General features: G+C 49.2%; 2 protein-coding genes across 6 annotated transcripts in view; one reads left to right on the forward strand and one right to left on the reverse strand.

Moving 5' to 3' along the window:
* Nucleotides 1–1211, forward strand: part of KIAA1614 (KIAA1614 ortholog) — a 37995-nt gene extending 36784 nt beyond the window's left edge. For both annotated transcript variants that reach the window (XM_059937487.1, XM_059937499.1), the window contains exon 10: nt 9–1211. In XM_059937487.1, the coding sequence (XP_059793470.1) occupies nt 9–202 (194 nt within the window). In that variant the 3' untranslated portion in view covers nt 203–1211. The remainder of the gene's footprint in view (nt 1–8) is intronic.
* Nucleotides 1–26817, reverse strand: part of STX6 (syntaxin 6) — a 65514-nt gene that overhangs the window by 7644 nt on the left and 31053 nt on the right. For 3 of the 4 annotated variants that reach the window (XM_059937527.1, XM_059937511.1, XM_059937518.1), the window contains one exon: nt 19153–19247. In XM_059937527.1, coding sequence (XP_059793510.1) covers nt 19153–19247 — 95 coding nt within the window. Of the gene's footprint in view, nt 1–9183; nt 15105–19152; nt 19248–26817 lie in introns of those variants that run through there. The other variant, XM_059937536.1, reaches the window with a different exon arrangement.

The raw sequence follows: 26817 nt of genomic DNA on the forward strand, positions 1-26817 counted from the left end.
CTTTGCAGGGTTCTACGTGCAGGAGATGGCTGATGAGAGCACGGCCAAGCTGTACTCGGGGCTGCTGGGAGTGGGGGATGAGATCCTCGAGGTGAACGGGGCCAAGGTTGCAGGGCTGGGCTTGGCTCACATCAGGGAGCTCCTGGCCCACGCGGAGAGCTTGTCGATCCGTGTGCTGAGGCAGAGGCCTGTCCCACGGTGACCCAGAGGTGCCTTTGCCCTCACCGTCACCCCCTTGGAAACTCTGAACCACCCCAGGGGGTGGCTGGGAATGCACTACATAAAGCTGCTTTGTCTACTGAAAATGAACATGGTGGCAGGTAACCCCTTGGGCCTTGGCAGGGCTTCTGTGACTGACCACTTTAGCAGAGGGAAGGAGCCTGTTTGTGTATTTTGTTTAAGGATGTTAATTTATGCAGAACCGGGGAAAAGATATGGGTCTTCCGCCTGACCAGGCCTGAGGTGTTGTCAACATCTTCCTGCACCTTTGTTGGCAGGGGGAGGAGAGAGATTCAGTGGGTCCTTCGGTTGGTCCCTGAGCATCGCCTTACCCCCAGGTCCCATCCCACACTGTCAAGGGCTCCCCCAGCCCCTCCCACTCCAGAGCCAAAGAAAGTACTTGGCCATATTGGCCTTGAGCCCGCCTTTTTCAGTCTCATTTCTCCCAGCTCCCATTCAACACCTTTGCTTTTTTTCCAGAAATGGACAAAGTGTCCTGGAGTAACAGCCTTACAGCCATTCACCATGTATTCCAAACCCAAAATTAGCACATGTGGTCTGGTGGGAGAACATCTGGGAGATGTTATCTGGTAGTCAGAATATTAGGAAGTTCTGGGAAATCTTTGTGATATAAGGTTGAAGGAACAAAATGAAACCAACACCAATTTCAGGGAAGTGCAGCTGTGGCCAGTGGGACTGGCCAGACCAGCCCTGCCCCCCACCACAGCCTGGCCATGAGGACCTCTGTCTTCCTTCTCCTGTGACCTTGGACACGGGCTGCAGCTGGTGCCAAGCTGTCCCCAGCCACAAGCTCTCTGCCCAGACTCCCTGAGGGCAGCTGTAGGTGGGCCGCTGGCAGGGAGATGGCAGGGCACAAGCAGGGGGGTGGGCTGTCCTGCCTGGGCGCGTCCACTGCCCAAAGGGTTGGGACTCTCTGGGAGTAGATGGCTGTGTGTCAGTCTTAAATTATTAAAGAACAACGCTGAAACTAATCCTACTCTGAGTTGCTAAATTCTGGGCTGGATGCTCACTTGACCTTCACTAGCCCGGCAGGGGCCTGGGGTGGAGGAGGGGGAGGGGAGGGGGAGGGAGGACACAAGCACAGCAGTGGGCACTGTTGGCATGCCAGAGGGGGAGGGCTGGGGAGGCCCCTGGGGTTGGGGTGACGCCAGGCTTGAGGCAGAAGCCTCCAGAGATCATCCTTTGGCTGGTAGAGGAGCCTTGGGCAACGTGCATTTAGGAGCAGGAGACAGAATGGAGCTAAGGGGCCTAGGATAGGAGCAATGGGGATGGGGGAGGCTTGGAGTGGGCAGCCCAGGGCTGCTTTACACCTGGCTAGGTGCAGGCTGTGGTAAAAACACAACATAATCAGGTTAAAGTGAGTGTTGCTGCAGCTCTCAGCAGGCAAGGTCGCCGAGGGAGACATGTGGCCTGAGAGAAAGAGGATGGGGGAAGGGGTCAGGCAATCCTGTGGAGTGTGTGTGCAGTGAGTGTTCTCCCCTCCTAGGGCCTTATCAGCGGGAGCCAGTTAAAAGCCCTCTTTACTGTCCCTGGAGGGTAGGGGGAAAGCATGGCTCCCAGAGCCCCCCAGCACTGCAGGATGGGGAGACTGGGCTGGCCTGGGGGTGGGATGAAGGGGGGTTGGGGAGGCTCTAGCAGGTGAGCAGAGGGACCAATGGAACAAGTGCTTGGGCCTTGAGGATGTGAAGAGGGTGCTGGGACACCTCAGAGACCAGCCTGGGGCCCCCAAAGCATAGAAATAGCCCCACAGCAGAAACTACAGGAGTGGGGAAACCCTAGTGGCTCCCCTACCCCAGCTTGTGGCCTTGTGGTCATAAAACTTTGGGGAAATTTCATGTTGAAAAATGCTTCTGGGGCAAAAGTCACCTCTGTTTTCTCTGGTGAGGATAATGATACCGATACCGGGCCTCAGCTGAGAAGAAATGGAAGCAGGGGCGGGGTGCTAGGGCTGGGACTGGGCAGGGAAAGGTCTCTAAGAGGTACTGAGCAGCTGCATCTGTTACATCCCAGGTGGGGGGTCAGGCTCTTGACACATCTTATTTTGTCCTTAAAATAATCCTGCCTGGGATGTCCCATTTATTATCTTCATTTACACAGATGGAGAGTCAAGTTTAGCAGCAATGAGAGGCCATCCAGACCCGGCACTCTGACTCAGCGACCACTCTTCCTACTGCAGCTCGCTCCCCCCATGCCAGAAAAGGCTGGATGGGAGGGGGAGGGAGGGAGGGAGGCACTCTGAGATGTGTGTGAAGTAGACCTGCCTTGCTCTAATTCCACAGAGGCAGAAGGCCCTCCTTCCTGGGGTAAGATGCTGGGCCCCGACTTGTGCGGGTGGGAGGGGGCTTTGGGTTCTCCAGCCTCCTGTGTGACCTTCCCCATCTGCTCTGCCTGGGGAACTACTGACCTAGAAAGCTATGTCCAGCCCTGCGTCATCCGCGCCTCCCACAGGACCATCAGAACGCTCTTACTTAGAACCTCGTGTCAACTAGGCGCCAGGCAGGAGCTCAGAGAGATGAGAAAGACGGGCTCTACCTTACCAGGCCAGAGGCTAGGGGAAGATCAAACATTCCCACCTGGCCTGGTGGTGCAGTGGGAGGAAGCACCTGGTTAGCCCCGGGGCGAGAGCCTGAGAGGGATCAGTGGTTAGTGGAGAGGGGCGGGGCGGGAGACGGGGGCGGGGCGGGGGGCGAGGCAGGCTTAGGCAGGGGGAGGAAGTGCGTCCAAACAGGGCTTTGTAAAAGGAGGAGGAACTCACGGGAAGGTAAGGGAGAGGACGCTCAGACACGGTGGCAGTGTAATGGTACGCTATGTGTCCAGACCTCGCTTCGCTCAGGTAGGCACCTGACACTGCGACAACACGGTACAGAAAGTGGCACCACCTTTAACCTCAGGCGTGACGTCAAATCCTTAGGATGACGGGAGCGGGGTGGGGTGGGATGGCAAGTTGCGAAGCCTCCAGCCGAAACCGCGGGCCCAGTGCTCGCCAGGCAGGCCTGGGAGGCCAGGGCGCCCCGACGCTGATTTTTTTTTTTTTTTTAAGGGGCGCCTCTTCTTGTTGGCGGAGGGGCAGGTGGGAGGCGAGAGCGCGTCTCCTCGGCAGGGTGTGGCCGGGTGCCCCCGGCGTGGGGACCGAGGTGTGTCGCGGGACAGCGACCAGGGGGCGACTGTGCGGGCTACTACCCGGCTCCCACAGCGCCCTCCCCGCGAGGCTACTTTGTTCCTCGGGTGTCGCGGGCAAGTCGGGTCGGCCGGGTGGGGCTCTGCGCCGGCCGCACCCTCCCCGCCCCTCCGCTGACCCGCAGGCCCCCGCCGCGCCGGCAGGAGGCTGGGGCCGGTCTGCGCTCCAGGCCGCCTGCCTCGGTCCGCGCCCGCCCGCGTCTCCGCGCCTCCGGCTGCTCGCCTCGGCGGGGCCAGGGATGCGCCCGGGCGCTGCTCCCTTGGGGACGTCCAGCCGGGCGCAGGCGCGCTCACAGCCGCAGGAGGGTTGGAGCCTGGAGTTTGATGGGGCTGGGTTCTTGGGGGTTTTACACGCCCCTCACCCCGCACACCCAGGACGCTTGGCTCGGCGCCCGGGGCCGGGAGGAAGACGACCCTCACTTTAGCCTCGAGGAACGCACCGTTGGGGGCGGGGGCGGGGGGAGAGGGCAGCCTGGAGAGTTGCACGGAGCGCGCGCCCGGCTCAAAGAAGGCGATGGTGGCGGCGTGCCGAGCGCGGCGGGGGGAACGAGCTGGAGCGGGCGGGAGGGGCAGCGAGGCGACGCAGGGGCGGGCACGCGTGGCGGGGCGCAGGAATGGGGACCTGGTCCGCGCAGTGCCCCGAGGGCTGTCGCGTGGAGGAACAGCAGGCACCGCTCGAATTTTGGAAATCAAGGTGAACCTGGGAATTCAGAGACGCGCAGGCGCTGCGCCGTCTCCCACCCTGCTCTGCCTGCTCAAGTATTCCAGAGCTCTGCTGGGGACATAATGGTCACTCCTGAATGCTTACGGCGACGCTGCGACGGAGGGACTACTTTATCTCCGTGTTATAAACCAGGAGTCCGAAACTCCGGGGTTAAATTACTTATCCAAGATGTGATCCAAGGTCACACAGCAAGTAATTAGCGGAGGGAGGATTTGAACCCGGCCCTCTGCAACTCCCCGCCTGCGTCCATGCACCTTCCTGGGACCCTGTGGGGCTCACCTCCGTCGGAGGCCCACAAGCATCCCCCGCACCGGCCCGAACGCCCGCGAGCAGCTCGCGAGCCCCGGCTCCGCAGTGACCTTCACCATGACGGCGTGGGGGGCTTGGCTTGGGTTTTCCTTCAGGGAAATGGAGCTGGCGCTCCCACCTCCCCGCGGGGGAGAGGGGTAGGGCGGGCAAATCATTTTACAGAACAGTGTTTCCCTAACTGCAGGCACAACCACTAGTGGGTCACAAAATCTATCTTTTAAAGAAAGACCAACATTAAAAAATAACAGGGCCACCTCGCACAAGGCAAGGGTAAGTTTTGTGTGGGAAACGCTTCTTTCAGATGTGTGTGTCCTGAGTTGTAATCTGAAGTGTGTTCTGGCCATGCTCTGAGGGTGGCATAGAACAGGCCCTGGGGCTGAGGCTGGGAGGCTGGCCCCTCCATTCTGCCCTCAGGGCCCAGCGCTGCCCAACTTGGAAGCTGCTGAACTGGCCTGGAGGCTGGTGTGAATGCACCTGGCCCCTGGGGGGAAGAGGCCTCCTTGCTCCTACATCCCTGTCATCTAGAGGAGGCCTGTGCCCTGGGGGTGGAATGCAGTGACTGGATGGGACTTCCTGGTCCTCCAGGCTGGCCTCTGGCAGCAGGAGTCTCACGTGAGCATTTATTGGTTTGAGCTTCAGTTGTTGGTTTCTTGGTTCCACCACACCCCAACTCCACGCATTCATTCATCCACCCATTCATTTAGCTTATTTGTGTGCCTTTGTTGGAGCCATCTTCCCCTTGTCCACCCACCAACCCCAGACAGCCTTCAAAAATGTCAGAGGTGCCTGCCCTGGGAAGCATTCCTTGACACTGATGCTGAAAACTTGTGCACCAGTGCCGAATGGAATCTCGGAGACAGAGTTTTGAGTGAAGTAGAAAAGAACAGCTTTATTGCTTTGCCAGGCAAAGGGGGACACAGCAGGCTCGTGCCTTGAAAACTGTGTGTCCCAATCCGGGAGGATTTGGTGAGGAGTTTTATAGCAGTGGTTCAAGGGTGGGGTTGCTGATAAGATTAGGGTGTGTGCAGGGCCTGCACTCCTTTAATCTGGTCTCCGGTAATCTCCTGGTTCCTTTAATCTGGCCTCAGGGGGTCTTCTCTGGAATGAAGAATGCTAACATCTTCCATTTGTTAGGGGTTTTAGTTCTGTCGAAGAGCTCAAAGACATTGTTACTGTATCCCTTGAGGCGGAACCAGGACCTGCCCCAAGGCTGCACTACTGTTTCTTGGCTGCTCCTCCCTTGTCTCTGCATCCCCTCCCCTCTCTGATTAGCAACTGTTCGAATCTGCCCTTTGGAACTCGGAGAAGGTCATGGAGGCTGGAGTCTGTTCCCTTCAAACAAGAAATGGGGGACAGAAAGGCTTCTGTGCCCAGGAGCCCCACAGGGTCCTGCTCAGTTTCAACTCCTGCATGCTGTGGCTCCCTCCCCTTAGCTCCCGTAGAATCTGGTACCAAGGGCTCTTCGTTGTGGTTCTTTTCCCATAGAACTGCTTGTTTGTCCTCCACCAAACTTACCTGGCAACAACTGGACTTCCCTGGCTAATCTGCCCAACCTGTTTCCCACCCCAAGTCCCCAGGCTGCCTCCAGAGCTATTGAAAAGGCTGAGCTGTCACCTGGTCCCCTTCCTTCCCTCCCTCCCCATCATCCTCTCTGAAGTTTTCCTTTTCCTGTAGAGCCAGAGCACCTGCTTAGAAATGGCAACAGCCTTCCTTGGCAGGCAGCTCTGCCCAGCTCTCTTAGGCTGCGGGTTTGGCCAGGTCGGAGTGCTGGGCCCCGAGGAAGGGGCTGCTGGGATTGGCTCTGACACTCTGCCCACGGCGCCAGGGCTTAACAGCTGTCCTGCCAGGCCTGGAGGGTATCCGGGCTCTCCTGTGGATGCTGGGCTGCCTGCTGGGCCCGCCTTTGTCTTGTCCTTCTGCAATCTGGACTCAGGCCCCAACTCACAGTGTGAAGCTGCCCTTATGGGTCTGGCCAGATGCCGGGCACCGGGGAGAGGCCTGCCCTGCCCTTGCGATGCCCACATACCCAGGGTGGAGGCAGCTACAGCTGTGCAAAGAGACAAACCCGTGTGCCAAGGGCTACAATGGGAGCCCCAGGCAGGAGGCCCCACTGCACCTGGTGAGCAGAAGGGCTTCCCAGGAGAGCCAGCCCCAGGCTCACTAGCCTCCCTCCAGCTCGGTGTTATCTCAGGAACAAGGAATGCTGGCAGCCACGGGAGCTCGCAGCAGCCTTCAGATGCCACAGCTTTCTCATCCTGTGCTCCCCAGACTGTCTCCAGGCTTTTCTGAGTTTATATGTTTGCCTCACTTATTTTTTTGCACATTTCCAGCCAAATAAACAAAAGCTCCAGAACATTTCATCAGCAAGGCTGAACTGCTTGAGATCCTTGACCAGATTTCTTGAACTCTACAGTAGGCTTATAGGGTTCGAGTTATGGTGTAGTCCAAGGTGGCTGGTGTCCATCATTATCTTCGGCACTTCTAGTTCAATGCTTTCATCCGCTGCTAACTTGTACTGCAGGTTATTTGATCCCTCTTCCTCTCCTCAGCTGTACTCTACCGTTTCTCTGGTTAGAACAATGGCTTGCTGAAAGAAACATCTGCTTGCTACCCCTGAAACCTGGATGGTGACTTTTCAGGGAGGCTGCATAATGGTCCAGTCAGACCTGGGTTCCCATTCTGACTCTACCACTTACTGATTGTAACCTTGGGCAAATTCCTGAATTGCTCCGTGCCTTAGTTTTCAGGCATAAAATGGGCCTCAACAGTATTTCCCTTGGGACTTCCCTGGTGGCGCACTGGTTAAGAATCCGCCTGCCAATGCACGGGACACAGGTTCGAGCCCTGGTCTGGGAAGATCCCACATGCCACGGAGCGACTAAGCCCGTGTGCCACAACTACTGAGTCTGCGTTCTAGAGCCTGTGAGCCACAACTACTGAGCCCACATGCCACAACTACTGAAGCCCCTGCACCTAGAGCCCATGCTCTGCAACAAGAAGCCACTGCAGTGAGAAGCCCCCGCTCGCCACAACTAGAGAAAACCTGCGCACAGCAACGAAGACCCAAGGCAGCCATAAATAAATAAATAAATACACTTATAAAAACAAACAAAAACCAAAAAAACAGTGTTTCCCTCATGGGGTTGTGAGAATAAACAAAAAACAGTGTTTTACTTCCTCAACATGTCCCTAAGGCCTTGGTCAAAGACCTGCTGGCACATCAGATTCTCATCAAATATTGGCCAGAAGTATTAGCTTTCTTAGCTACTAATGAGATACAAAGATTGAGAAATTTGCTTCTGGAAGAGTTGATGACCCCTTCCCAAAGGCTGGCCAATCCCATGAGCTTTTGTGAATGGAGACGAAGTATTTAACTGTGTCCCTAAGGGAGGACGGAGAAAGGGAGGGAGGAAGCGGCAGTGCAGAGGTCAGGGAGGCTGGCCTTGCGAGTACATGTCCAAGTCCAAGGCGGCTTCTGGAGCCCATCACTCCCTCCCTGAGAGGTACTGGTGGGGACGTTCGTGCTCAGGCTCTGCCTGCACCAGACAGGAGCCGCCGCTGCGTTCTGGCTGTCGGCACCCTGGAGTGGGGGCCCTGTTCCCAGACAACTGACACCCCAGTGTTCCAAGGATGGGGGCGCAGTGACTTGAAACGTGTCCTCTTGGACAGTGAAAACATTGTGGTGGCACGGATGGGTCTTCCCGTCCTGTGAGTTCCGTTTTTGCCTCGGGCCTCGGCCTCGTCTTTTAACACTTCCAACAGGAGTTCTGTGTAAGACTTGCAGCCAGTGGGACCTTGGGAACAACAGCACTCTTGCTCAGCCGTGGGGATGCGCTTCTCCCCTTGTCCACGCCACGTGGTCCACGTTGCCCCCTGGGGTACAGGGAGGCGATCGGCTTTTATAAGGAGATACATGGAACCATTTCCTCCTCCTGAAATATTCACCGTAACTCTCAAAATAAGCACTCACTCCTCTGTCGAGGCTGGTTGGTATGTTGATTCGCCTCTGCCCCTTCTGGCTATTAGGTCAGGGGGACGTCAGGCTGAGGACTCGGGGAAGCACTGCTGGGCCAATTTCTGTGTGAGGCAGCGGGGGCACAGTATGTGGTCCAGTGGATGGACCTTGAGAAACTACCTGTTCCCCAATTTCCCCAGGTGCAGATTTGAGATAGTATTAGATGAAGAAACCTCTCTGGTTCACACAGCCATTTCCAGTGCTATGTGTTAACAGCAAGTACTTAGAACGGTGCCTGGCACACAGAAGGTGCTCAGTCAGTCTGGGCGAGGATGATGATGGCAAAAGGGATGACGACGATCCCTGCCCCTAAGGAGCTCACGTAGCCTGGTCGCCTTGTCCCCCAGAGCTACCGACTGGGATGGGCACTATCCTTGCTGGTTAACACTTCCGCGAGAGGGAAGTACGGGACTCAGCTCCTTTGTGTTCTAGTCTCTCTGCCCCGCCAGGTGCCTCATTCCAACTGAAACTGTGTCGTATGATGTTGTAAAAGGATAGTATGGCTGCTTGGGGGTTTAAGAATTCATATAACGTGCTCAGCCAGAGAAAACAATTTAGAATCCACATCTTCCACAAGGCACAAACTTTTCCCACCCCAGACATATGCACGTGTCCGTGTTTACTAGTGGGGATGGAAGGAGGGGAGGGAGCTGTGTTTCGGTATGAAAAGAACTAAAAATAAAAACCAACCAAATCAAAAACCAGGACAAAGTTCATGGTCTCTCCATTTCTCTTTAATACTGAACAGTAGTCTTTATACAGTTGTAACATGATTTCAAGAGTAGAAGTAAGAAACATTATTGATAAACTTCAGGGTGTAAAAATATCACTTTTAAGGATGGCTAGTTGAGGCTTTTTTAAACACAAGTTTTTTTTTTTTAAAGTTTTCAAGTTTATAGTGTCATCAAATTTTGTTTGATGTCAGGATTACAATGAAGGCCATGAAGCTGTTTTATTTTACAGGGGTGGTTTACTGCAGCCTAAATTCCACGATGCAGGAGCATTGGTTCTCACACTTGACTGTGCATCAGAATCCCCTGGAGGGCTTGTTAAACAGCCCACTCACCCCACCCCAGTCTGTGAGTCTGGGGCTGGGCCCGTGAATCTGCATTTCTAGCAAGTTACCAGGGGATGCTGCCGCCGCTGGTCCCACACCACACTTGGAGACCCACTGCATACAGGAAGCAAGATCTACCCACAGCGGGGCTGTAAACTGCTGACACCAGGGCTCTGGCACTGTTCTCGTGTTGGGGGGTGCGGGGAGAAAGCACCATCTGGAAATCACCATGGCGTTTGCATTTCTAATCCTTGATCTCACTTCTTTTGTTTGTACCTTCTAGTTAATTAAAAATAAAATGCCGTAAGGTTATTTATCCTTGAAAGAGAAAAACAGTGGTTTAGTCCTGCTGAGCACTGCCACGTATTACACTGTTTTTAATTACATTAATTTTTTATTACAAATGAGCCAGTGAAAGCTTATTTCCACTTACAAAAACCAAATCCATCATCATTTACAGCTTGCTTGCTTGCTTTGGCCCTTTCCGGTTTCCAGGCCACCCCCCAACCCTGAGCGTTCTCCCGCCCTGGGTCAGCCAGGACGTCATAGCATGGCACTTAAGGCAGTTCCAATAACTTATTAGTGGGACACCTTGCCTGGCCTCTCCTCACCTCGCACAGACAACAGGGCACAGACGCACTATCTTCCTGAGGATTAGGACGGTTGTCTCTCCCGGAACCGACTAACTGTGGCGTCACAATTCCCATCCAGTAGCAGGGTCTCAGCCAGAACCTACTTTCTGCAGAGCAGGAAAGAACCGCCCTGAACTTGGTCCCACCCCCGGGGCTGACGGAAAGCCGGGCTGGAGTGGAGTGCTGGGCTGCCGCCAGGGAGCAGGCCCAAGAGCTCTGGTGAGCGGACAGCAAAGCCAGGTGGTCTTGTTTCTAACACCCCTGGATAATCAAGTGGCTTCCGGGTTTGATAACTCATAACGTTTTAAAAAAAAAAAGGTAAAATATACTTTCTCACAAAGTGTCTGGCTGCAGCTGGCAAACCAGGACCATGAAATGTTCATGTGAAACCCCAGCAGTAGGGCAGGTGATTGGACAATCACTGTCTAAGCACAGCTCCCATCTGCACGGCCTCGGGGAAGGGCACTTCTGGACAAAGGTCACATCAGAAGGAAGACAACGCCAACACATTAGCTTATGCCAGAGGGAAACCAAGTTTTCTTTTTTCCTCACCTCCCCAAGCGTCTGTCCTAGTAAAGAGACTATATAATATCATATAACAAAGAACTTTCAACGCATGGAGATCGCAGCAACGTGACCAGAGCGCCAGTGGTTGTCCAAAAGCAAAAGACATCAAGTGGCTGGGCTGAGGGGGGAGCGTGACAAGCCACTACCAGCCTACGTCACGTCACTGAGGTCAGCTTGGTCCAGACGGGGTGCAGGCTCGCCGGTGCCAGGTCTGGACTGCACCCCACCCAGTGACCCCCATGTCTGCTGCGCGAGCTGAAAGCGTTTCAACTCTGAAGCAAGAGGACTACTGAGCTAAGTGACCGTAAGTCCTTCTGAGGCTACCGTCAGGGATGCTAACACCCCAGAAGTCTGCTAGCTTGGCGCTTCGGCCCCAGCCTGGGGGACCCGGCACCCGGCTTCAGTCTCCAGGTTCACAGCAGTGCCGTCCTAGGCTCTGAAGGGCTGTCCTCTCTACTAAGAACTCTCCTGGGGTTCTGGACTCGACAGCAGACAGCAGCCTCCCTGTGAGCATTATCAGGCAGACATGGTGGGACGGCACCCACGTTCTATAGACAACAGACGGACACGGGCCTTGCAAGACAGGAGCTCCTTGTTTTCAGCACAAGCATATTCTGTGAAAGCTGGGAGCTGGGTACGGGCAGCTGGGCAGGACAGAGTCTTTACCTCCTCCTGCCAGGGCAGCCCAGGGGCTAAGTTGCCCCTCGAGCAGGAGCAGGGGCCCTGGAGGAAGAGGCCGCTGCACCTGACGGCACCTCGGGGCCCTGTCCTCGTGCCCTGTGGTCGGGGACAGCACCACCTGACTGCGGGGCTGAGGACCCTTTGGCTTCACCTTCTCTCTGCTCTTGATGGACAAAAGAACAGTCTTCAAAAAAAAAAAAAATCTTAAAAAACCTGGGAGTGGAAGAAATGCCAACGAGAGTTAGACGAAGAGGGAGGACTGGCGGTAGTGCGTTCCGTATTTTAGAACTTTAGCTTTCCAGACAGTCCGAATTTTGTTTTGTTTACAAATTTGTCCTGTGTACAGGTAACGCCAAATGGTCCAAATTCCAGAATGGGAAAGCAACTCATATTTATCAGTTGGTTTTAGATCTTCAAATGCTATGAATTCTCTAGAAAGGTGGTAATGGTCTCACTTGACAGGGAAATTACCAAAAGAAAAATCTTGGCTCTGCCACCTTCACTTACAGAAGGTAAAACACTTAGCAGAGACAGATTTCTGCTGGAGTTAAGACTACATTTTTCTTCGCAGCCCTTAATCTCACGAGGTGAGAAGGAGTGGAAGTTGCCAAGTTGTTGGCTACCAGACCCATCAGTCTGTTTAACTCTGGCTAAAAGCAGAGAATAATGGGCAAGTTACCAAGTTTCTCCCCCGGCTCTGGCGTGAAGATCCTCATGTAACATGCATGCTGCGACTTCCAATTGCCACACAGTAGCGGCACACAGAGCGCATTGTGATTTTTCACAGTTCTCACAAAGACAAGATCAAAAATCAGGACCAAAAACTAAAGGTATTTCGGTTTTCCAGCTGGAGTCCCACTCCAGCAAATGCTCTCCATGGTTCATTCCCCCATTCTACACCCCACCTCACCAAACCAGTGGATGAGAGATGCTCTTCCAATAAACAGAAATCGAGCTCTTTCTGTCATCCATCATATTCTGCCAGTTTTTTAAGCAATGACGAGTACAGCACGAGGTACAGAGGCTGAAGGAGGGAAGAAGCCCCACGGCTGCAGGAAGCGCCTCTAAGCCTTGCAGGGGTGTCGCGGGCATCCACTCTGCCCCCCCAGTCCACACTCAGGGTCAGGGGACCACTTGCAAGGAACCCAAAGCATGAGGATCACTGATGAGGAAACCTAAGCCCCTGGCATGCTCTCTCTGCCAGTCTGGAGTCTGACTGGGCGGTGGGCGTGGTCTTCAAGTGAACACTGGTCTGTAGTGACTGCTCTGTCCTGGTACCACAGGGTGGGTCCCAGGATCGGGCCAAGCGGCTCCGACAAACACGTGAAGAGGCGACCTATCGGAGAACCAGAGGCCAGAAAGAGCAGTGGCCCTACAGGGAGAATGCCGCAGTGACGGGATTTTAAGCAACTTTTCTTTCTCAACAGATTGCCCTTCAGCTTCAGCTCAGTCTGGTCTACAACAGCCACTGTTTAGCAAACACCTTAAATCAGCGAGCCTGCTGACTCTAAATATCCCCACACATTTAGTAATTAAGCCTCGGCGTCACAAAACTTGGTCCCTGAAGCCTGGGGAGAATCTTACTCACTAATGGCCAGCGTGTTCCCAACAGGCCCTGCTGACACACGTCAGTTTCGAGGGGCACAGTAAATCTGGTAACACCCAGATAATGGCATGGCGTTTAAACAGGGCAATCCTGTAATTCATCAAGAAGCCAGCTGCTTCGTGTCACGTGGAAAGTGGGGATTACAGTACTGAGACAAGGTCCACGTGGATGTTTAAAAAGACGTGTATATTTTAATGCAAATCTAAGGACCAGCCCTGTCCTCAGATTGTAGAAGACTATCTTAACAAAGTCTCAAAACTCTGTAAAACAAATAATCTAGTACCCTACACCTGAAGCCCTTTGTAATAATCACTTTTTTTCCTAATTTGAAAAGAAATAACATATATCATATAGAGTTGAGTGTAAACGTGGATGTCAATCACCCTTTTAATTTTATAAACCTGCTTTTAGCTTTCATCAACAGGCAGATTTCCTTACCAACCATGATCCTAAACATAATACCCTTCTTTAAAAAATTGTTACAAATATTTATTAAAAAGTGCAATTCAAAGGTTAGCTAGGCAAGTACATCATTACAAACCACACACACACACACACACACACACACACACACGGAAAACAAAAGCCCAACACACACAAAAAAAACAAGATACAAACAAAACAAGAAAAAAAAGCGTGCTGAGGAATAGGCCCCAAGAGATGAGGAGATGGAAGTCAAAGCTAGAACTCTACCCAGATGTTGCTGTGCTTCCCAAGTGCAAAAAAGATAGTGAGGAGAGACCTGCAGCTTCCACTGCCAAGTGCTGGCTCTGCGTTCAGCTGCTACTTCAATATTAGGTTTTCATCAGGGAGGTTATAAAAATATCCTATATACATGTGTACACTGGAGGCATTTTAAAAGTCATCAGAAGCTTGAAGTGTATAGTGTCTCAGCAGTTTCAGCTACTAAAACCCAACTGAAGCGTCTGTCATTTAAATTTGGATTGGCTCAGTTATTTGAATGGATGATAAAATTGAATTGTCATCTCAGGGAAAAAGGAACCAAGTTCACCTACCCATCCTTGCAGTCACTCACAGGGTAAGAAAAATCTGGTCCAGAACTAGTCTTTTTGACATTATAGTTTCTGAGTAAATGTAATCAACGTGCTGCCCCCCCAGCCCCCAAGGCAGAGTGCTGCAGGAATAAAATAACTGCCAACGACACCACCTCGGGATCTCAGTTCACTCACATGAGCTGCTCATCTAAGGGTCACTCTAGAAATGCAACTTGCACCTCTAGGCAGGAGGCTGTAGGATAGCGGCATGAATCCAGCAAGGGCCTGACCCTGGCGACCTCACCCGCCCTCTGCAGCTGTGTCCTGCTGCCCTGTCCTCCCTTCAATTCAAGCCACAAGTTGCCAGCACCCCCAAAGCTCAGTGCTTTTCATTCTTCTCCATTGGTTATTCCTACCACAAAAAACTGCGCTCGGAGAAGCACCTTCACCCTAGCACTTATCCCTGAAAAACCAATCACTGCATCTTCTGTCACAAAGTACTTCTGAGCCCTCTGTCCCCACTAACTGCCAGCTTTCAGGGGCAAAGGGACGCTGCCGCAACAGGATGTGAAACCTACCCAGGAGCCCGCATCCCCGATAGATGCCTCTGGATGGGCCAGCACATGCTGTCTGGCGGGGGAAGGGTGTGAGCGGGGGGGGGGGGGGGAAGAGCTGCCAGGACGGATGGAATGAGCAACAGCCAACACGAGCCGAGTCTGCGAATTTTTCTGGATTCCTCGAAGGCCCTCCAGGGGGAGCGAGGTCCAGGGGGGCAAAGCAGGGCCCGCTGTCCTTGGATCAGGGCCAGGGGGCACCGGGAGTGTGCAGTCGTCGACTTCCTCTTCCCGCCAGCCCCCCCCCAAGCGGGGCTGAAGGACCTGTCTCCATGGTGAGGTCACAGAGAGAAAAGTCAGCGCAGGCTGTGTTTCCAGGAGAGGGACGCGAGGAGCGGGCACACCGTGCACTGCTTCTCCCTCTCCCCTCGGGCTCCTGTGCAGGAGGAAGCGACCTGGGGGCCCCGCTGTCACAGCACTAGGAAGAGGATCAGCACGACCAGGAGGACCACGAAGAGGACAGCGATGGCACACCACTGGCGCCGATCTGGAAGGCAGGACACGAGGATCAGCTCTCCCGGGACTCGACAGCCCCCAAGATACAGTTACAGGAAACTGAAGGCAACACCTGGATGCAGGCAGAACGGGCAGAGGCCCTGAACCTGCCCGGGCACCTGGGACTCTTACCGCCGCTCTTCCCGACCTGCACTGCACATGCATTCACAACCCTGCTCGTCCCCTGAAAGCCAGCCTGGTAACAAGTACCTGCTTTGTGTCTCAAGTCTCTAATTAAAATCTATGGATTACAGTTTTCTGCTACCACATCCCTGGAAAAGGTGTTGGCATTGGTATTACAGATCACAGCTCGTCCGCTTTAATCTCCCACCAAAATCAAATCATTTAACTAAACAGTAATCATGTTCTTTTCTTAATGAGCACAATGGAAGGACAGAAAGGAGATGAAAGCTACTGCTGGTCACTTCAGGAAACAGTGAGCTGAAAAAGCGAGCTGCAGTGATCACGGGGTGATGAACTTCACACCACCCCTGGGCAAGAAAGATCACTTAACCAGTAACTGTGTTAAAAAGTAACTGACACAGCTTATCTGTAAATGAAAGTGGAATGTCTTTTCTGAAGCTTTCTGCCCTACTCACAATTTAGAACAGGTGCAGTAAACAATGTAGGCAGAATCCATCTAAATGGCGGAGACCAAGGAGGCCCTGAGGGACAGAAGGGCCCACACAGGCTCCCGCCCACAATCCTGACTGAGTCCCCCTAACTCTCAGGGCTGCTGGGAAAACTACACAACACGAATACCCTTGCACACTCTGTGGGCCCACACTCGGGGCACAGGATGCTGTTTGTCGTCAGGATGCACCCTTCACTTGGGCAGATGTAGGAAGAGCAAGCCGTCTCTCCACAGAGGAGCCCTGCTGTTTTGCACAAAGGGTCAGGCTGAGATAAAGCCTGTGACAATGCAGCTCAACTGCTGGAAGTAAGAGTTCCATTTAAGTAGAAATACAAAGGTACATATACTGATTCACCAAAAGTTTATTTGAAAGCCTGCAGATTTTAGCACACCAGAGCTATTGAGAATCACATTATAAAAAGGTCTGAATCTAAGAAAATACACTGCAGAACTTTCCACAAAGCAATGCCAAGTCCACAAAACATGTACTTAAGTTACTTAAATGTCATGGAGAGCAAAGTCTTAGAACCGGCCAATAGAACTGCTACCAAACAATAGTAAGTAAAGCAAGTACCTTCCTAGTGGCTCATCCTGCTCTCCATCACACATGCTAGCAACTCACTTAGTAACTGGGGATTAGGGTCAAGACCTCAAGTCCATCTGTTCCTTTTCTGAAACAAGACTAGTCCAAAAGGCGTGGGGAAGCAGGGCTGGCCTACTCCAGATAATAATCTGTTAACTATCACTTCAATGGTCCAGAAAACTGAAGTCCCTAGCATTCTTTCATCTATTTTTAAATGTTTACAACAATTTAAAAGCCCTCTCATTAAACTGATTAGTCTATATTCTAGGATGATACAGTCAAGGTAAATGCTTCCTGACAAGGCACCCCGCCATCTCAGACCTGGATTTCCAATACTGAACCAGCTTCCTGTCAGCCTCTACCCAACCCTCCTCCCACCTCCATTCACTTTCTCTTCTGCAGCTGCACTAAATAGGGGTTTTCATCAAGGAGGACAGCCATCACACAAGCTAGCACAACCCAGGTATGCTCTTTCAAATGCACTTCCCTCTGAAGTGTTAAGTTGCTTCTAGGAAGCATGAACTGGGCAACCCCACGGAGCTGTTACCCTAGCAGACTTCCCCCCAAAAGGGGCGGGTACTAACCACAAGGGCTTTTGTGACCTCAAGTGAATAGTCCTAACCAGCTTTTTGCAAGCTCAGGACCTGCCTCAAAAAGTCAAGGGGAACAAAGGGGACTCCACAGGTTTTTCCCCCTCCCAATATAGTCTCTTCCCTTAAAGAGAAAAGATGAACAACAGAATTTGGGAAAGTGAGGGGAAGAAAACCTTGGTATCCATACAAAATATACTTTTTGAGGGTAGGAGAATGACAAGATTAGTCTCTCTTGGGTCATTCAAAAAAGTAAGCATGGTGTCTTGGGTGATTTCTGCCCAGGAAGCAGCCAGCACTTGGGGGGGGGGGGGGGCGGGCGGAGGTCTCGCCTCTGCAGGGCTGTGGAGGGAGAGCGTTCAGTTACTGCCTAATCAAACTTCAGCGCATCTTGACACTCTTTATGCACAGGCTTGGTTGAAAAGCAGTGAACTTTCCTAAAAGTTATGGAGGAAAACAGAGACAAACACAAATTGCCTCGTCGTCAAATTGGAGCCAACACGGCCAAGGAGGAGGCCCGAGCAATCTCCCTGGGGAGCAAATAGAGATTAAAAGGAACCCCACAGGCAAGCTGTCCAAACCCAAGGGCCTTTCAGGCTAAACGCTCTGTTTCCTGGCTTTCTTAGACAAACATAACTGAAGTTCTTACTTTGCTCCCCAAACTTTTCTTCTGGGAGAAAGTAGGAGAAGGCATAAGCAGGCCTAGTGCTATTTATACACACTGAAACACTTATCACAATGCAAGTACTTTTCTAAATTATTCATACCCAGAATGCTGGGGACAAGGACACAGTGCATCTTTGTTCCGCTGCTCTTCTCCAAACAAAACTGGTGCTGAAGTAGCTACTAGACTTTGCGACTAATACATAAACTAGTGAGAGATCTGGTTGAAATTGGTTATATAATACTTCAGTAAAACGCTTTTTTTTTTTTTTTTTTTTTTAAAGAGGGGTGGGGTGGAAGAGGAGAGAACAGAGGGAAGCAGGAAGAGGACTTTGCAAACCTCCCTCTAGGTGTGTGGAAGACGAACTAAGCTGGTGCCTGCTACAGGCAATGAAGAGCCTGCCAGAAGCATGAAGATATTTGCCCCTGGAGAGAATGAAGGAAACCAGGAAGCTAGGAGCTTCCCTTTGTCTTGAATATAACAGGTGCTTTGCCCCCAGGGCCATCTTCCACCTATCTTATCCTTTCTTTTTTTTCAAACAAACATTTACTATGTACTAATACATGAGAGACACCATTAAACACTTGTACACTAATTATTATTTCATTTAATCCTCACAATGACCTTGAGAGGTAGGCATCAACCTGTTTTTTTTTTATATATAAGAAACTGAGCCCAAGAGAGGTGTTATGTAACTTGACTATGAGTTAAACTGCTGAAAAGCAAATACACATGTATTTAAATCTTGCCTCAAAAGGCAAGATTAGACTATTAAGACTCTGTAACATGTATGTGACAAGAGGAAACCAACAGAAAAACAAGGTGTCAAGAAACGGGGCATGTTCTGATGTGGGAGGGGGTGCTCTGGTTCAAGAACACTTACATGACCTTGAAGAATGTCTCAGTTCCTCCCTTCACCCCGAGACTCCCACAAATAAAGAGAAAAAAAGATACTAGATTTTCTTTTGACTTAAAAAGGTATTATTTCTCATATAATAGGGAAGATGGGTTGTAGTAACAAAAAAATAGTCACTGGAAAACATCTTCCTACATAGTAACTAATTTGAAAAATGTTGCTTCTTTATCCCCAGCCTGGTGCAAATTTGCTGGAATAGTTTACTACAAATTTAACTAAAAACAGTTTAAATGAGATCTGCAAGGCCATCTTATTCTGAAATGGTAGAGGTTTTTCTTTCAGTGAAAAGTCAGTCCAGGAGAAACAGTAACTGGCTCTTAATTACTGTTTTAAAATGAATTCCCTATTTTGGCAAGGAAAGAGGAAGAAAGGAAAAAGAAGGATTTTGTAATTGTAAAGAAAGTTACTCCACCAGAAGGAACGTCATCGGACACCATCAGCCTTGCACGGTGCGGAACACAAAGACTCTTCCCAGGTGAAGGCCACAAGCAAAAGACAAAGCCCGCGCGCGCTAGTCTTCTACTCTCTGACCCCAAAGCATGACAAAAATGTGCCAGAGGAAAGGGATCTGAATGCGCACACCTGTGAGAGACCCCCTAGACTGTGTGTCTAGAATTTAGTAAGAATTCTCGAGCTTAAAAGCGCATACATACCACTGGTCATGTGAGATACTTTTGCAAGTTTCTTCATCACGTTGTCCAGCCGAGACTGAGTGCTCTCCAACTCGTGAGAGAAATCATCCAACATACTAGAAAGACAAGCAGACGCAGGAGGCAGCTGGTCAGCACAGTCCCCAGATACACTGGCCATGGAGCCGGGCCTCAGTTTTAGCAAACATCAAACAGGCAACGTTGGGGTCAAGCCCCCAGCCTTTCATCCTTAGGACAAGATATGTTTTTGATTTCAGAATTTTGGAAATTTAAAGAAGTAGTAAGTTACATACACTGTGTATTAGCCAAGCCCCCAGCAGGGTCTGGGACAGTCCCCATAATCAAACACACAAGTTAATATTTCTGCAAAGAAAACCATGAGGGGTCATAGCTGCGGTCAGTTCAGGTTAGGTTTTTCTGTAACATGAGCTCGCTGAAAATTTTTTTTTAATTTTGAATTTTTTAGAGCTTTCTAGAATTCAGAATTGCAGACAAGGCCAGTGTGGACCTGACCATACAATAATACAAACTCAGCAGCAGTGCAGTGTAGCAGAAAGAAGGCTGTGTGAAGTCAGACAACCAGGCTTTGCCACTTGCTACCTTGGACAAGGGACCCTGTTTGCTTATCTGTAAAATGGGGCAGTCCTATCAGCGCAGCTTCCCTGCCAGGATTCCTGTAATACCCAAAGCACTTCACAGCGATGTGAGTTAAGAAATACACTTTGATCAAATAATCACCTCCTTTCAGGCACCCTGTGCTTTATCATAAAGCTGGCGGCCTCAGGACTGAGTTCCTGACGGTGTGCGCGGCCCCTCTACACCCACAGAGAACCAGCTCCCTAAGGCTCACACTTGCTTGCTGTCCAAGGTGCAGGTGGGAAAGAAGACACCAAAATACTTATACCAACCGTGTTTATTTCATAAATTACTAAGCATTCCAGACTTTTCAGCTTAAGATTAATATATGATTGTCCTGAGGCTAGAATGTGACACACCAATTAGTACCGGAGGGCTTATTAACAAGGCTTTATTCCTCTGGCAGCATCAAGGGCAGCTAGAACTACTGGTCTGGGTCTGTGCCCACACGAGGCACCTGACGACAGCCCTGCAGGATTCCGGCAACCAACTCCTCATTGAGTCAATCATTAAATAAACTCCATGTTGACAACTAAATAAACAAGCCTTTGTCCCTTACCTGAATTTTCAAATTACAACATTTTTAGCTCATTTTAGATCCTGGTAGCATCTGGGCCCTGCAGCTGGCAGACCTATCCAGGCAGGGCCACATGCTGAGCTACCTGTGTGTGCTGGGTAGGACTTTTCTTACTGAAGACAAAAACGGGTAAGTCATCCAACCTCCGGCCCAAGTACACCCACTAACCAAGTCTCTAGCCCAGCTCTAACCAACTCAGCGCTGTCCAAAAGAAATATAATGTGAGAGAGATTAACCAAGATGGCGGAGTAGAAGGACGTGCTGTCACTCCCTCTTGCGAGAGCACCAGAATCACAACTGACTGCTGGACCATCATTGACAGGAAGACCCTGGACTTCACCAAGGAGGATACCCCACGTCCAAGGACAGAGGAGAAGCCACAGTGAGACGGTAGGAGGGGCGCAAGCAGAGTAAAATCAAACCCCGTAACTGCTGGGTGGGTGACTCACAGACTGGCGAACACTTATACCACAGAAGTCCACCCACTGGAGTAAAGGTTCTGAGCCCCACGTCAGGCTTCCCAACCTGGGGGTCAGGCAACGGGAGGAGGAATTCCTAGAGAATCAGACTTTGAAGCCTAGTGGGAATTGGATTGCAGGACTTTGACGGGACTGGGGGAAACAGAGACCCCACTCTTGGAGGGCACACACAAAGTAATGTGTGCATCAGGACCCAGGGGAAGGAGCAGTGAGCCTGGGGGAGACTGAACCAGACCTACCTGCTGGTGTTGGGGGGTCTCCTGCAGAGGCGAGTGGTGGCTCTGTTTCACCGTGGGGATAAGGACACTGGCAGCAGAGGTTCTGGGAAGTTCTCCTTGGCGTGAGCCATCCCAGAGTCTGCCATTAACCCCACCAAAGAGCACGGGTAGGCTCCAGTGTTGGGTTGCCTCAGGCAAAACAGCCAACAGGGAGGGAACCCAGCCCCACCCATCAACAGTCAAGTGGATTAAGGTTTTACTGAGCTCTGACCGCCACAGCAACAGGGAGGGAACCCAGCCCCACCCATCAACAGTCAAGTGGATTAAGGTTTTACTGAGCTCTGACCGCCACAGCAACAGTCAGCTCTACCCACCACCAGAGCCTCCCATCAAGCCTCTTAGATAGCCTCAACCACCAGAGGGCAGACAACAGAAGCAAGAAAAACTATAATCCTGCAGCCTGTGGACCAAAAACCACAGTTACAGAAAGATAGAGAAGATGAAAAGGCAGAGGGCTATGTACCAGATGAAGGAACAAGAAAAAACCCCAGAAAAACAACTAAATGAAGTGGAGATAGGCAACCTTCCAGAAAAAGAAGTCAGAATAATGATAGTGAAGATGATCCAGGACCTTGGAATAAGAATGGAGGCAAAGATTGAGAAGATGCAAGAAATGATTAACAAAGACCTAGAAGAATTAAAGAACAAACAAACAGAGATGACCAATACAATAACTGAAATGAAAACTACACTAGAAGGAATCAATAGCAGAATAACTGAGGCAGAAGAACGGATAAGTGACCTGGAAGACAGAATGATGGAATTCACTGCTGCGGAACAGACTAAAGAAAAAAGAATGAAAAGAAATGAAGACAGCCTAAGAGACCTCTGGGACAACATTAAACGCAACAACATTCGCATTATAGGGGTCCCAGAAGGAGAAGAGAGAGAGAAAGGACCAGAGAAAATATTTGAAGAGATTATAGTCGAAAACTTCCCTAACATGGGAAAGGAAATAGCCACCCAAGTCCAGGAAGCGCAGAGAGTCCCATACAGGATAAACCCAAGGAGAAACACGCCGAGACACATAGTAATCAAAGTGGCAAAAATTAAAGACAAAGAAAAATTATTGAAAGCAGCAAGGGAAAAACGACAAATAACATACAAGGGAACTCCCATAAGGTTAACAGCTGATTTCTCAGCAGAAACTCTGCAAGCCAGAAGGGAGTGGCATGATATACTTAAAGTGATGAAAGGGAAGAACCTACAACCAAGATTACTCTACCTGGCAAGGATCTCATTTAGATTTGATGGAGAAATCAAAAGCTTTACAGACAAGCAAAAGCTAAGAGAATTCAGCACCACCAAACCAGCTCTACAACAAATGCTAAAGGAACTTCTCTAAGTGGGAAACACAAGAGAAGAAAAGGACCTACAAAAACAAACCCAAAACAATTAAGAAAATGGTCATAGGAACATACATATCGATAATTACCTTAAACGTGAATGGATTAAATGCCCCAACCAAAAGACATAGACTGGCTGAATGGATACAAAAACAAGACCCATATATATGCTGTCTACAAGAGACCCACTTTAGACCTAGGGACACATACAGACTGAAAGTGATGGGATGGAAAAAGATATTCCATGCAAATGGAAATCAAAAGAAAGCTGGAGTAGCTATACTCATATCAGATAAAATAGACTTTAAATTAAAAAATGTTACAAGAGACAAGGAAGGACACTACATAATGATCCAGGGATCAATCCAAGAAGAAGATATAACAATTATAAATATATATGCACCCAACATAGGAGCACCCCAATACATAAGGCAACTGCTAACAGCTATAAAAGAGGAAATCGACAGTAACACAATAATAGTGGGGGACTTTAACACCTCACTTACACCAATGGACAGATCATCCAAAATGAAAATAAATAAGGAAACAGAAGCTTTAAATGACACAATAGACCAGATAGATTTAATTGATATATATCGGACATTCCATCCAAAAACAGCAGATTACACGTTCTTCTCAAGTGCGCACGGAACATTCTCCAAGATAGATCACATCTTGGGTCACAAATCAAGCCTCAGTAAATTTAAGAAAATTGAAATCATATCAAGCATCTTTTCTGACCACAACGCTATGAGATTAGAAATGAATTACAGGGAAAAAAACGTAAAAAGGACAAACACATGGAGGCTAAACAATACGTTACTAAATAACCAAGAGATCACTGAAGAAATCAAAGAGGAAATCAAAAAATACCTAGAGACAAATGACAATGAAAACACGACGACCCAAAACCTATGGGATGCAGCAAAAGCAGTTCTAAGAGGGAAGTTTATAGCTATACAAGCCTACCTAAAGAAACAAGAAAAAGCTCAAGTAAACAATCTAACCTTACACTTAAAGAAACTAGAGAAAGAAGAACAAACAAAACCCAAAGTTAGCAGAAGGAAAGAAATCATAAAGATCAGAGCAGAAATAAATGAAATAGAAACAAAGAAAACAATAGCAAAGATCAATAAAACTAAAAGTTGGTTCTTTGAGAAGATAAACAAAATTGATAAGCCATTAGCCAGACTCATCAAGAAAAAGAGGGAGAGGACTCAAATCAATAAAATCAGAAATGAAAAAGGAGAAGTTACAACAGACACTGCAGAAATACAAAGCATCCTAAGAGACTACTACAAGCAACTTTATGCCAATAAAATGGACAACCTGGAAGAAATGGACAAATTCTTAGAAAGGTATAACCTTCCAAGACTGAACCAGGAAGAAATAGAAAATATGAACAGACCAATCACAAGTAATGAAATTGAAACTGTGATTAAAAATCTTCCAACAAACAAAAGTCCAGGACCAGATGGCTTCACAGGTGAATTCTATCAAACATTTAGAGAAGAGCTAACACCCATCCTTCTCAAGCTCTTCCAAAAAATTGCAGAGGAAGGAACACTCCCAAACTCATTCTATGAGGCCACCATCACCCTGATACCAAAACCAGACAAAGACACTACAAAAAAAGAAAATTACAGACCAATATCACTGATGAATATAGATGCAAAAATCCTCAACAAAATACTAGCAAACAGAATCCAACAACACATTAAAAGGATCATACACCACGATCAAGTGGGATTTATCCCAGGGATGCAAGGATTCTTCAATATACGCAAATCAATCAATGTGATACACCATATTAACAAATTGAAGAATAAAAACCATATGATCATCTCAATAGATGCAGAAAAAGCTTTTGACAAAATGCAACACCCATTTCTGATAAAAACTCTCCAGAAAGTGGGCATAGAGGGAACCTACCTCAACATAATAAAGGCCATATATGACAAACCCACAGCAAACATCATTCTCAATGGTGAAGAAATATAATGTGAGTCACATATGCCACTTAATATTTTTTAGTAGCCACATTAAAAAAGGGGGGGGGGATTAATTTTAATCTATTTAGCCCAATATACCTAAAAATTATCATTTCGCCATGTAATTTTACATTTTATTCATACTAAGTCTTCAGAATCTGGTATGCATTTACACTCAGGGCCCTTCTCAGTTCAGGCTGGCCACATTTCATGTACTTGATGGCTGGTGGCTATTGTACTGGACAGCACAGGTCTAAGTCCAAGACCCATGTTTTTTCCTTTCAATTTACTTAGTATTTTTATTACAGTATACACATACACGGTTTGTAGAGCTAAACAGACCTACAAGGCCTCATAAAAAAAACACAGTTGTCTCGCATCCCCGAGGGCCACCGCTTTCAGCTCCTCACACTATTCTCTCAGTGCTTTCTCCAGTTTTTGAAGCTACACGCCGGCACCTCAGTATCCCTATCCTGTTGACTCCGCACGATGAAAAGCTAGGGCTTAGCCCTCCTCCCATTCCATTCCCCACATCAGCATCCTTCCCACTTCTCTTCCCCCTTCCTTCCTTCCAATATAATTGGGTCACAGTTTGATAAGGTCAACATTCAGGGTTTACACTATCATAAGTGAGGAAACGCTCCTCTCCCAGCTCGGGGGTTTGGGGCATGAATCACACTGCTCCTTGGCTCTCCCCTCTGCTGGCCGAGGATTTGGCTTTCTCAGGTCTGTTGAGTCAGTAGCCATTCATCTATTTTGCAGGATCTAAAATGTTAAGGGCATTGCTTCTTATTCCAAGCTCTATGTCCCCATAGATTTTATGCCGTTAAAAAAAAATTTCCTCTGTTCCTGTTCTAGTGGACTTTAGAGAAGGGGCAGAGATAAGAGGTTGTGTTCAGTTCACCATCTGTAACTGGAAGTCTGCCAGGCTCTACCTCTACCCAACCAGGGAAACTGCTCAAGTAATTAGTCCTTTCCCATCCCCACAATACATTTGAGGGTAAGAATGCATTTTAGACAAATTAAACTGCATGCCTAGATTCTTGTTCTGCCAGCTTCCGACCTGGTCTCCCTGCTTCCAGTCCTTTCCACCGTGGTTCATCATCTAAACCACGGAACGATGGGCTTCCCCCAAAACATAAACCTGACCACGGCATTACTAACACAACCTTCGCTGGGGCTGTGTTTCCCACTGCCCTTTGAATAAAAAGTCCGAACTCCTTAACATGGCTTCTAGGGCCTTCCCTGATCTGTTCTCTGCCTCCCTGACTTGACTTCTGCAACCTCCCTCTCAATCCCCATGCTCTAGACACACTAAGCCTCTCTGTTCCATGCACTTTTTCACCCTGAAATCGTCACAGGGCTCTTTCTTCCTTCCGGTAAGCCCTCCCCTCTCCCCGCTCCTCCCACCCAGTCTCACCCCACCTGGCTACCTTCTACTCATCCTTCCGGTCCCAGTTAAACCTCTCTTCTCTTCTCAGGGACTTCAGACTGAGTCAGGTCTGCAGTTTAGGCTATTAGGGCCCTCAAGGCACCACGCATCCCCTACCGCGGTAGCCCAGCCCTCCACTTGTCATCACTCAACGACTTGCACCATTTATGCAACATCTGTTCCACCCAGTGACCAGTCAACTCTGATGGCAGGGACACTGTCTATTCTCTTGGCTCCTCTGTGGATACCCAGGGGCCATCCAGTAGAACAAGATGCCCAGTTTGAATTTGTAACGAATGAATCCATAACGTTGAACACAAAATCGAGGTAGGAGAGTTTCTGAAATATCCTAGTGGAATGATTATTTTTTTCAGAAAAAATATTTGTGAAATGGTAAAGGTATTATATGGTAGCATTTAAGAATGCTGTTTTTGGTGTCATACTTCAGGAGTGCACAAAGAGATTGTTCTTAAGGAAAAACAAATCCAGTTATATTTTCTTGCGTTTTCTTCTTTTTCTTTTTGTGGGGGAAGAATTTTTTATCGGTTGGAATTAAACTGATACTTTTTTCCCCATAAAATTAAAATTTAAGATACAGAGCAGAAAGTCCTGTTGAATGTAGTGGGAGAGGCACGGGATGTTAAGTTAGCCCATGTCCTATCCTCTTTGGGACAAAAATCTCCACAGAGCTTACACAGCTATATCAGTTTTACATTCCCATTCATAACAATACTTCAAATACCTGTTTGGAGGAATTTGTTCCTGTTTTTGCAGGTGTTTAAAAATATTAATAACTTTGCCTAAACCCTGTTGAAAATTGTATCTGACAGATTCGCTTCTTTTGGAGAGGCCATTCTGTAAAACAGAATAAAGATGCAGCTATAAACAAAATAGCTTTTGGTTTTACCAGCCGTGTAACTGTCAGGCTC

The sequence above is a fragment of the Balaenoptera ricei genome, chromosome 1 (genome assembly GCF_028023285.1).
Source record: "Balaenoptera ricei isolate mBalRic1 chromosome 1, mBalRic1.hap2, whole genome shotgun sequence".
Taxonomy (NCBI): Eukaryota; Metazoa; Chordata; class Mammalia; order Artiodactyla; family Balaenopteridae; genus Balaenoptera; species Balaenoptera ricei.